Below are 10,520 nucleotides of genomic sequence, written 5' to 3' on the forward strand. Positions count from 1 at the left end.
GACTCAAGGATGAACTGATTCGATTTTGGTGGCTAAAGGTCAAAGGTCAAGGTCAACACCTTTTAGCCATTACTCAAGACTTCACACAGCAATTCTGACAAAATGTCACACAAATGTTTAATATTTTACATGATTGTGGTTAAACAGGGATCTAACCTGGAACTAGTCTGAGTGGCGGAGGGATACAACAACGAGGAGGTGATTCTAGATTGATTATAAAGCAGGTCTAGTTTCTATTTATATACTCACACTGTAAGAAATATAAAGGTTCGTATTTGGTCCTTTAAATGCTACTGAGCCACAACCATCGTCGTCTGTGCAGCGGAACAATAAAGTTTGATGTCGTCATTCACAGTCAGAGGATCACTTGCAGTCGCAGAGCAGCGCGGCGCCGCGCAGCGTCCAGTGCTCCACCGGCTGCACGCTCCGGAGCTGCAGAGAGAAGATGAAGTTCAGGTCGGTGCGACGCGGCTTCTTATAGACGGGACACGAGTACAGCCCGACCACCACGCCGCCGCCGGGCTGACGTTTACTGTCAGCCATGTTGGCTGCGCTGACGGCGTAGACGTGGACCACAGGGAGGGGAGTGAAGAGGACCTGAGGGGACACAGAGAGAAAACTTTATAATTTTTATTATTTATTATTTATGTTTTTATTTATTTCTCATTTATTTTTCTATTATGTACTTGTATTTTATTTTTGTCATTTCCTTTTCTTCTTTTTTTTTTACTACATTTTTACATTAATGTATTTTGTTGTTTATATTTTTATTTATTATTTATTAAATTTTAAATAATTTTATTTAATATTTTTCTTCTTTACAATTTTATTATGAATTAATTGTATAATTTATGTTTTTTATTATTATGCATTTGTTATACAATTACAATTTGTTTTTTTATTATTGTTTGAAATATCTTATATTAGTTACTTTAAATTTTTTTTTTGCAACTTATATTTTTATTTATTATTATTATCTATTATTTAATATTTAAAAAACACACTGACCTTGGGCGAGGCTTCAGTGAGTTTGGCCCCACGTCGGTCCCATCCAGCCCCGTCCAGAAAGAGGCCATAGATGTAGACCCCGCCCACATCTTCCGGGGGCGGGGCCAACACGTCTTCCCTCATCATCTTGGTAACATCGTTGCTAAGGGTGACCGTATCCAAGGCCCATCCCCTGGACAGGTTGGAGCGTGTTGTCTCCTGACGCATGGCAGTCAGAAAACCCTTCAAGACAAACCACACACACACACACACACACACACAGACACACACACAGACACACACACACACACACACACACACACACACACCACAGAATAAACATTCACTTGTGGAGATAACTGGATGAGACTGAGAACTCTCAGTTCTCTTCAGTGTGAACCGACCTGCGGGTTGAAGAACCCTGTGAGCCAGAACTGGTTGGGTCGGCCGGTGCTGATCCAGCCGCTGAGCTGCTGGTTCCTCTCCAGCAGCTCGCTGAACCAGAAGCCCAGCGTGGCCGACGGCCAGCTGAGGCGCAGCCACAGGCGAGGGATCCGAGCATCAAACATGCAGTCGAGAGCGTCGCGCAGGTCCTCCGACATGATGATGGTGCCTGCAGAGAGAGGCAAGTTCAAGTCCTGATCTGTGTGTGTGTGTGTGTGTGTGTGTGTGTGTGTGTGTGTGTGTGTGTGTGTGTGTGTGTGTGTGTGTGTGTGGTGTGTGTGTGTGTGTGGGTGTGTGTGTGTGTGTGTGTGTGTGTGTGTGTGTGTGTGTGTGTGTGTGTGTGTGTGTGTGTGTGGTGACAGACCGTCGATGGCCAGTTTGAGGTCAGTGAGCGTGCTCCGTACGCTGCTGATGACTCGCTGCATGCGGTCCACTTCCTGTCGGAGGAAGATGTTCATTGGCTGAAGTGGACCCATCTTCTGCAGTTGACCTTTGACCTTTGAAACACAGTTACTCAGTATTTCTGCAGAGGAACCTGTGACGTGCGTTTCTTTTTGATGTTTTATTATGTAACAAAACACTTTTTTGACCTACTTTGACTTTATTATTATAAATGAGTTTTGCTCTGATTCATGACGCTGACCTGGTTATTGAGTGATTTATTTTAAAGGTTTTCTGTTTTCTTTCATCTGTGTAAACCACAGCTGCCAGACCTGGTTCAAACCCTTCAGCACTAAACGCTCACCTCATGTGGCATGTAGTCAGGTGGAAGCTTCTCCAGCATCTCGTTGGCTAGTCTCTGAACGCTGGCCTCCCTGGTCTCCCCGGCCCCACCCCCGCTGTCCTTCGGTTGGATGTTGATGATGGTGCTGAGCGTCTCATTGGCCAGGTTGGTCTGGTAGGTGATGTCAGCGTTGGGGTGGAGCCCAAACACCTGCAGACAAGAGAAGGTTTAATGATGAAGCTGCCGGATCTCCGCGGTGTGAACTTGGGTCGTGGTTGGACGTCCAGTGAGCTCTGACCTCCGGTGAGTCGACCAGCGGCAGGGCCTCCACGTGCTGCAGGACGTCCTGGACCGTCTTGGCCTTGGCGGGAATGCTGTAGCCCTTATAGAAGCAGAACTTGTCACTGAAGGTGTTCTCACTGAACCAGACACGAGTGAAGGTGTTCAGCAGACGTTTGTCCAGGTCGTCCGTCACTCGGCCGCCATACTGGACCTCACCTGGGCGTGGACACGAGGAGACAATCAGGAGGAAAATGATAAAATAGAAATCCTCTCAGTCTCAGAGTTCTGGGATGAAGGAGATAAAGTTATTATATAATATTATCTTTTGCTCATCTCACTTTATTTTGTGTTTAAAGTCGTAAAACCTGCAGCTATGACGCTGGAGAACTGATCTAAGCTTTACAGATCTACTGTCTCAGTGTGAGTGTGATGTTCAGTTTGAGGTCTGACAGCGGAGTAAAGAGCTAAAGACCCAGCATGTAGCGCAGGCAGCTCCAGTTCACTCCTCTCCTGGCGTCCAGGTCGTCCAGGTGGTTCTGGACAAACTGCATGCTGGAGGTGAAATCCGCCTGGTTGAACTCGTAAGGGATGTTCCAGCCGAGAGGACCGAACTTACGCCGCTCCTGAGAGGAGGGCGACAGAGGAGACGTCAGTTCATAGTCGCACCGATTGGTTCAGGTCGTCTCAGGTGATGCAGAGAGTCGTGGAGCAGATACCTGGACGGTGGTGTGCAGGAAGGCCACAGCGTACAGCAGAGGTTTCCACTGAGGCAGGTTACTGATCTCCAGCTGGTCCTGACTGACTCCACTGAAAGTCCTCTTCAGACCGGCTTTCACTCCTGCTCAACACAGACGGACGGGAGCATGAAGGAAAACACAAGCAAATAATGAATCAGTCACAAATCAATCATTAATCAATCATGAGCTCAGGAGGATCAGGACATTTATCAGCTGAGGATCAATAAGTTCAATAAATAAAGAAACAAAGGAGGTTTTTTTTTACCAAGAGGAGGTTCATTGGTGAACTTGATGGAGGACTGAAGGAAGGTGATGGGGAATCTGCACACACACACACACACACACACACACACCACACACACACACACACACACACACACACACACACAGGTTAAACACTGAACTGAACTCTCCTCTGGCGCCACCGCACGGCGCCTGCTCGCAGGGAACGGCGTTCGTGTCATCAGTTACCTGGGGTGCATGTCGGTCGTCAGCCACACCCGGAAACTTTTGTGCACGCTCTCCGGTGTTGCCATGGTGACCGTCTCCAGCAGTTCGTCCAGGAAGTCCAGGCCCAGGTGGCAGTTCTGGAGGAGGAGCCAGCCACCGTCCGTCATGCTGTTGGCCAATAGCCTGCGAGCGTGGACCTCCTGGCCCTGCCCCATGGAGATGGGACGGCACGGCGCCCCCTACAGGCAGAGAACAGGACTCCGCTGTTTTATTTACGGCTTCAATGCACCAAAGTTCTTCAAAATAATAATTCATTTGTAGTATTTTGAATAATTGATGATTTCACCTGGTTTTTAATTATATTCAAAATCACTGATAAATTCATCTCCTTTGTTTCCCATCATGCATTTCTGCTCATTAACTAATCATTTATACATACTTTTCTGATCTTCCATCTTTCCCTGATCAATTTATTATCGATTGTGATTGATTGATTGACCTTGCTCTTGGCCAGTCTCTCGATGTTCTCCGTCGGGTCTGAGCCCATCGACAGCAGACACACCATCGGCGTCCTGGTGTCGCTCTCCGTTAACATGGCGTCCAGGTCCAGAACCAAACCTTCTGCGTAACGTTGACCCAAGGACTCTGAGATGTAGTGCCGCGCCTGCCCCACACACACACACACACACACACACACACACACACACACACACACACACTTGATTTCATTCGAAGCATGTGTCTGGTGTCTCAGAAGGAGGTCCAGCCTGTGGAGGTCAGACCTGAGCGGTGGTTCGGTCCGGACACCAGCTCCGGATGAGCAGAAGCTTCCTGAAGGTGTCGAGCTTCTCCTCGTACCCATCAGGCAGTGCGGTGTCCTCCGGCGCCGGATGGTCGAACCAGGTCCTCCAGGCACGTTCATTCTGGCTCACCTGGAACGTGGAAACATGATAGAGAAAGTAAAGTAAAGTGGATCTATGTGTTTCAGCTCTAGAGCCGATCGTCTATCTGTGTGTTTGGGTTCTAACCTGCGTCAGGATCTGGGCGAATGGAGGCAGATCAGACAGCTGCACCAGATTGAGCCAGGTCTGATCCAGGATCCAGCGCCGCGGTTTGGACTCTACAGAGTTCAGGTCCAGAGAGGCGCCACCTACACACACACACACACACACACACACACACACACACACACACACACACACACACACACACACACACAGAGTCTTCACTGCTGAACTACTTTAAAGAAAAAAGACGTGGAGGGAGGAGGAGGAGGAGGAGGAGGAGGAGGAGGAGGAGGAGGAGTGAGACCTTTGACGAAGGTGAGCACCTCAGGGTGCGAGATGTTCCGGGCCTGCAGGTCGACCTTCAGAGCCAACAGCAGAGTGAACAGCAGCTTGTGCTCCTCGTACAGACCTCTGGCTGTGTAACAGAACACCTGAGGGGCAGACAGGCACCTGTTACACCTGCAGTATGACGCTAAACTAAACAGGTGAAGAAACTGCAGATATGCAGATATGAAGAGCACCTGGAAGGTGAGGAAGCTGATGATGTTGCTGATGCGTTTGGCGGTGAGCTGCGACCTGGCTGAGTTCTGCATGGACGAGTCGAAGAGGCCCAGGAACTGACGCAGCGACGTCTGGTACATGACGTTCACCAGCGACATCTCCACGATCAGGAAGTAGAGGATGCTCCCCCTGGTGGCCACGGGACGGTACTCCTCCCGGGCCTGGTTGATCTTCACCTCCGTCTCCGCAGCAACCGACAGCTTCTCGCTCACCTGTGAGGCGAGGACGCAAGATCATATGGTTTGAATTTGAAGTTCTGTCACAGTTTAATCATGATGTCATTAGAATGGACGACAGACAGACAGACAGACAGACAGACAGACAGACAGACAGACACAGACAGACAGACACACAGACAGACACAGACACACAGACACAGACACACAGACAGACACAGACACACAGACGGACAGACAGACAGACAGACGGACAGACAGACAGACAGACGGACGGACAGACACACAGACAGACAGACAGACAGACGGACAGACACACAGACAAACAGACAGACGGACGGACAGACAGACACACAGACAGACAGACAGACAGACAGACGGACAGACTGACAGACAGACGGACGGACAGACAGACACACAGACAGACAGACAGACAGACAGACAGACGGACAGACTGACAGACAGACACAGACAGACAGACAGACAGACAGACAGACAGACAGACAGACACACAGACAGACACAGACACACAGACAGACAGACAGATGGACAGACAGACAGACACACAGACAGACACAGACACAGACACACAGACAGACAGACAGATGGACAGACAGACAGACAGATGGACAGACAGACAGACACAGACACAGACAGACGGACAGACAGACAGACAGACAGACACACAGACACAGACACACAGACACACAGACAGACAGACAGACAGACAGATGGACAGACAGACAGACACACAGACAGACACAGACACACAGACAGACAGACAGACAGACAGACAGATGGACAGACAGACAGACACACAGACAGACACAGACACACAGACAGACAGACAGACAGACACACAGACAGACACACAGACAGACAGACAGACAGATAGACGGACGGACGGACACACAGACAGACACAGACACACAGACACACAGACGGACACACAGACAGACAGACAGACAGACAGACAGACAGACAGACAGTACCTCCTGAGCTGTGGTCTTGGTGACCCTCAGCACCTCGATCAGAGACTGGTCCTCCACCAGAGACCCCTGAGTGCTGGTCAGCCTGAACAGCAGACTGTCCTCCAGCTCCTGCATCTTCCTCTTGTTGGACGTCACCTCCTCCAGGAGCTTCACCCGCTCCGCCTCCAGCTCCTGGTCAGACCCACAGCGTGGTTAAGGTCACTTCCTACCTAACGGCCTGTTTAGTGTTTAGTGTGAACAGCGTGCACCTGTTTCTCCAGCAGGATGACTCGACCCAGCAGCTGGTCCTCCAGGCCTCGCTGGGTGACGGTGAAGTCCACCACGGCCGTCCTGGCGCTGACCTCGGGGCTGTACGCCGGGTTGGCCAGCTTGGTGGTGATGTAGAGCGTGAAGCCCTTCATCACATCCACCTCCTTATCTCCTACCTTCACCTGCAGGAGGAGGAGGAGGGGGAGGAGATGTTCACCAGAGTCTTTGCTGTAACTCCATCAGCTTTAAAGTGTCTTACTTTGTAAGTGGATCCAGACTTGATGTAGTTTTTGTCCAGTATGTTGTCCAGGACGGGGTCCAGGTCCTCCCCCACGTCCTCCAGCAGCAGGGGGCGGCCCAGAGACAGACTGTCCTCCAGGTGGGAGCGGAAATATTTATGGTTCAGAGACGTCACCTGAGACACAGAAGAGGATGTTAGCGCTCCTCACCAGCAGGGGGCCAATCAGGTCTTAGTATGTCCTCACCTGCAGCTGCTGGTCTCTCTCCCTGTTCTGGATCCAGGTCTTGCCCTGACCCTGGGGGTCTATCAGCAGCGGGTAGCGCGACGCCTTCGTCACCACGATGCCGTTCTGGATGGACAGGTCGTCGCTGGGTAAGCCCTGCAGGTTCCACTCGCTCACCGTGGCGTTGTCCACCAGCAGACCAATCACGTTCAAGTCCTGCAGAGACCAGAAGGTTTTCAACAGATGTGCAGCAGATCAGTGTGGCTGCTGTTCAGATCAGGTTTATTGAACACTAATATCTTGGTCCACGTCTGTGGAACAGACGACCTGAAGACTCTTTCTTTTCCAGGCTTCAGTGTTTCTTCACTTCCTGTTATTATTGTCTGAATTTTTAGTGTTTTCAGCAGATGTACTGTACAAACACTTCATGACCTTTATGTTTGATTCTCAAATAAAAGCTTGGACTTAAATACGAGGTTGACATGAACAAAACCTTTTAAAACTTTATACAAACATTAATGAGGGAGAAAAGCAGATCAATATGTGAATTTAAAAAGACTGAAAACAAATGTGAAGGAGCTGAATCCTCAGTGACGGCGGAGTCTTACCGGACTGAAGGGGATGAGCTTCTCCTCCATCTCTTTCTTCCACAGCTCCAGCAGCAGGCTGCGGTACTCCTGGTTAAAGGGGCCGGCGTAGGACAGGAAGCCTGTGGACAGAAGGACGTCCCCCACCAGGTGCTTGATCTGCGTCTGGAACCCAGCGCTGCTGTCGGTCCAGCGAACCTGAGACACAACAGGATGACGACTGATGAATGGGTGAAAGGTTCGGCGGATCACTGATGAATGGACGACAGGTGGAGGGACGAAAGCCGACCTTCTCTCCTCCCAGCCCGTCGATCAGAGCCGTGGCGTTGGCCATCTTGCGGCGGCAGGCCTGGGCGTCATCCTCCAGTTCCTGCTTCTCCCTCATGGCAGCGTCGTAAAGAGCCTGAAGTTCAAAGTTCAAAGGCCAATAATTTAACAATAATTTAACAAAGAAATTCCCTCGAGGCGTTACGGAGATATTGCGTTCACAAGACCAAAACTGCGTTTAGTGAGGTCACCACGCCTTTGACCTTTGACCCCCAAAATCTAATCAGTTCATCTTTCAGTCCCAGTGATTGTTTGAGCCAAGTTCTGTCCAGGTGTTACTGAGACACCCTGTCCAGGAGAGTAGACATGATATCTCAGGAACGGACAACCCGAAAACAATATGGCCGCCGGCTCTGGCTGGCGCCGGCGTGGAGGAATGAAGACGGCTCAGATATGAACTCATCTGTGACTGTGAGAGTTTCACCTGCACGGCGTCCAGCTCCTGCTGTTTAGCGTCCAGCTGTTCCTGAGCTTTAGCCAGTTCAGCCTGAGCGACCACCAGACGAGCCTCCTGCAGGGCCAGGTTAGCCTGCACACACACACACACACACACACACACACACACACACACACACACACACACACACACACACACACCCACACAGTTGAGTTGTTATCATTGTGAGGTCTGGTAAACATCTGGCTCCTCTGCTTGTACCTTCAGGGGCAGGACCTCCTTGTTGATGGCGAAGAAGTCCGCCATGGCCTGAGTCCAGGAGCAGAGTCCCGCCACGTTGCCACAGATCCTCTTGGCCGACTCCATGTTGTAGTCGTCCATGTCCAGGTAAGGAGCGAGCAGCTCCACCACCTCCCCTGTGATGGAGTCCTGCATTAATCAATAAGAAAAGACTCATCAGTTACTGTCTGAGACTAAACATGAGCCGGCTCTGGACTGGATGAGTCTGCGCCATCGTTCACATCAGTCCAACAACCAGCACAGAGCAGTGACAGACAAAACTCTAACTGTGTGTGTGTGTGTGTGTGTGTGTGTTGTGTGTGTGTGTGTGTGTGTGTGTGTGTGTGTGTGTGTGACCTTGCTGAAGTTGAGCAGCATGCTGAGGAAGGCCGAGTTCTGCATCAGCTTCATGGCCTCGGCCCACGAAGGTCGCGGACAAGGTCGTTCGGGGTCAGAGGTCACCGGGTCGATCTGAGGAAGACGAACGAAGGGAAAAAGTGAGAAGCGTCTGACGGACGTGACCTCACTGAGGCGTCAGAGACAAACGCACCTTCCTCTGGAACAGCAGCAGCACGGCGTCCATGATCCTCATGATGAGGTGAGGAGGTTTCTGCAGCTTCCTCACCGTGGCGATGTCGGCCGGTTTGATGGTCTGTGGACACAGACGGGAACATTCATCATTCATCATCATATATTGTTTTTATCTATTGTTAGTGTGTGTGTGTGTGTGTGGTGTGTGTGTGTGTGTGTGTGTGTGTTGTGTGTGTGTGTGTGACCTTGCTGAAGTTGAGCAGCATGCTGAGGAAGGCCGAGTTCTGCATCAGCTTCATGGCCTCGGCCCACGAAGGTCGCGGACAAGGTCGTTCGGGGTCAGAGGTCACCGGGTCGATCTGAGGAAGACGAACGAAGGGAAAAAGTGAGAAGCGTCTGACGGACGTGACCTCACTGAGGCGTCAGAGACAAACGCACCTTCCTCTGGAACAGCAGCAGCACGGCGTCCATGATCCTCATGATGAGGTGAGGAGGTTTCTGCAGCTTCCTCACCGTGGCGATGTCGGCCGGTTTGATGGTCTGTGGACACAGACGGGAACATTCATCATTCACCATCATATATTGTTTTTATCTATTGTTAGTGTGTGTGTGTGTGTGTGTGTGTGTGTCTGTGTGTGTGACCTGCAGTGCAGCCTCAGCAGCCTGCAGTGCTGGTTTCGCAGCCTCCAGTTTGGACTCTGCTGCTGTTTTATCGGCTTCGATCTCGTCAACAATGAGCTGAGCTTTATCCTTCACCTTCTGCACCTGCTGCTTCACCTGTGCAGAGAAAGAGAGAGAGAGAGAGGTGATCTGACCGCCGCTACAACCAGCTGACAGACACAGCCTGATATAATCAGTGGCAGTTGTGATGGTGCATGTGTTGTGGTTTGTGTGACTGAGTCTGACTGAAAGTCACTGCACCAAAGACTCTGAGCTACAGGAGAAGCTGCGTGGTGTTAGTCTCGCATTCCTGCATTAACTCTTTCCTAACAGTAAAGATGTCAGATTAGTAGAGGTGCATCTCCACGTGTCGTCTCGTGTCAGACCTTCTCAGCAGCCTGAGCCTTCGCCGTGACCTCCTGCAGGACCTCGTCTGCCCTCTGGGAGGCGACAGCGAGCTCCTGCTCCTTCACCACCAGCTCCTCAGAGAGTTGAGACACCGACTGCTCCGCTTCCATCAGTTTACACAGACCTGCAACACACACACACACACACACACACACACACACACACACACACACACACACACACACACAGACACACACACAGACAGACACACACACACACACACACACACACACACACACACACACAGACACACACACA

The 10,520-nt window shown here is 50.8% G+C and overlaps 1 protein-coding gene across 1 annotated transcript in view; it reads right to left on the minus strand.

The window, feature by feature from the left end:
- Positions 1-92: 92 nt before the first annotated feature.
- The window catches only part of dnah5l (dynein, axonemal, heavy chain 5 like), a 45,472-nt gene continuing 35,044 nt past the window's right edge, over positions 93-10,520 (minus strand). The window contains exons 61-87 of the mRNA XM_056365099.1: positions 10,241-10,386; positions 9,837-9,971; positions 9,633-9,734; positions 9,440-9,553; positions 8,646-8,813; positions 8,412-8,516; positions 7,950-8,063; positions 7,682-7,858; positions 7,095-7,289; positions 6,869-7,024; positions 6,609-6,791; positions 6,361-6,531; positions 5,153-5,404; positions 4,936-5,062; positions 4,653-4,774; positions 4,407-4,556; positions 4,124-4,288; positions 3,646-3,863; positions 3,440-3,495; positions 3,154-3,275; positions 2,910-3,060; positions 2,454-2,653; positions 2,177-2,365; positions 1,796-1,928; positions 1,392-1,600; positions 1,009-1,230; positions 93-597 (exon numbers count right to left, since the gene is read on the minus strand). Coding sequence (XP_056221074.1) covers positions 364-597; positions 1,009-1,230; positions 1,392-1,600; positions 1,796-1,928; positions 2,177-2,365; positions 2,454-2,653; positions 2,910-3,060; positions 3,154-3,275; positions 3,440-3,495; positions 3,646-3,863; positions 4,124-4,288; positions 4,407-4,556; positions 4,653-4,774; positions 4,936-5,062; positions 5,153-5,404; positions 6,361-6,531; positions 6,609-6,791; positions 6,869-7,024; positions 7,095-7,289; positions 7,682-7,858; positions 7,950-8,063; positions 8,412-8,516; positions 8,646-8,813; positions 9,440-9,553; positions 9,633-9,734; positions 9,837-9,971; positions 10,241-10,386 — 4,316 coding nt within the window. The 3' untranslated portion in view covers positions 93-363. The remainder of the gene's footprint in view (positions 598-1,008; positions 1,231-1,391; positions 1,601-1,795; positions 1,929-2,176; positions 2,366-2,453; positions 2,654-2,909; positions 3,061-3,153; positions 3,276-3,439; positions 3,496-3,645; positions 3,864-4,123; positions 4,289-4,406; positions 4,557-4,652; positions 4,775-4,935; positions 5,063-5,152; positions 5,405-6,360; positions 6,532-6,608; positions 6,792-6,868; positions 7,025-7,094; positions 7,290-7,681; positions 7,859-7,949; positions 8,064-8,411; positions 8,517-8,645; positions 8,814-9,439; positions 9,554-9,632; positions 9,735-9,836; positions 9,972-10,240; positions 10,387-10,520) is intronic.

This window comes from Seriola aureovittata, chromosome 20 (genome assembly GCF_021018895.1).
Source record: "Seriola aureovittata isolate HTS-2021-v1 ecotype China chromosome 20, ASM2101889v1, whole genome shotgun sequence".
In the NCBI taxonomy this organism is placed as follows: domain Eukaryota; kingdom Metazoa; phylum Chordata; class Actinopteri; order Carangiformes; family Carangidae; genus Seriola; species Seriola aureovittata.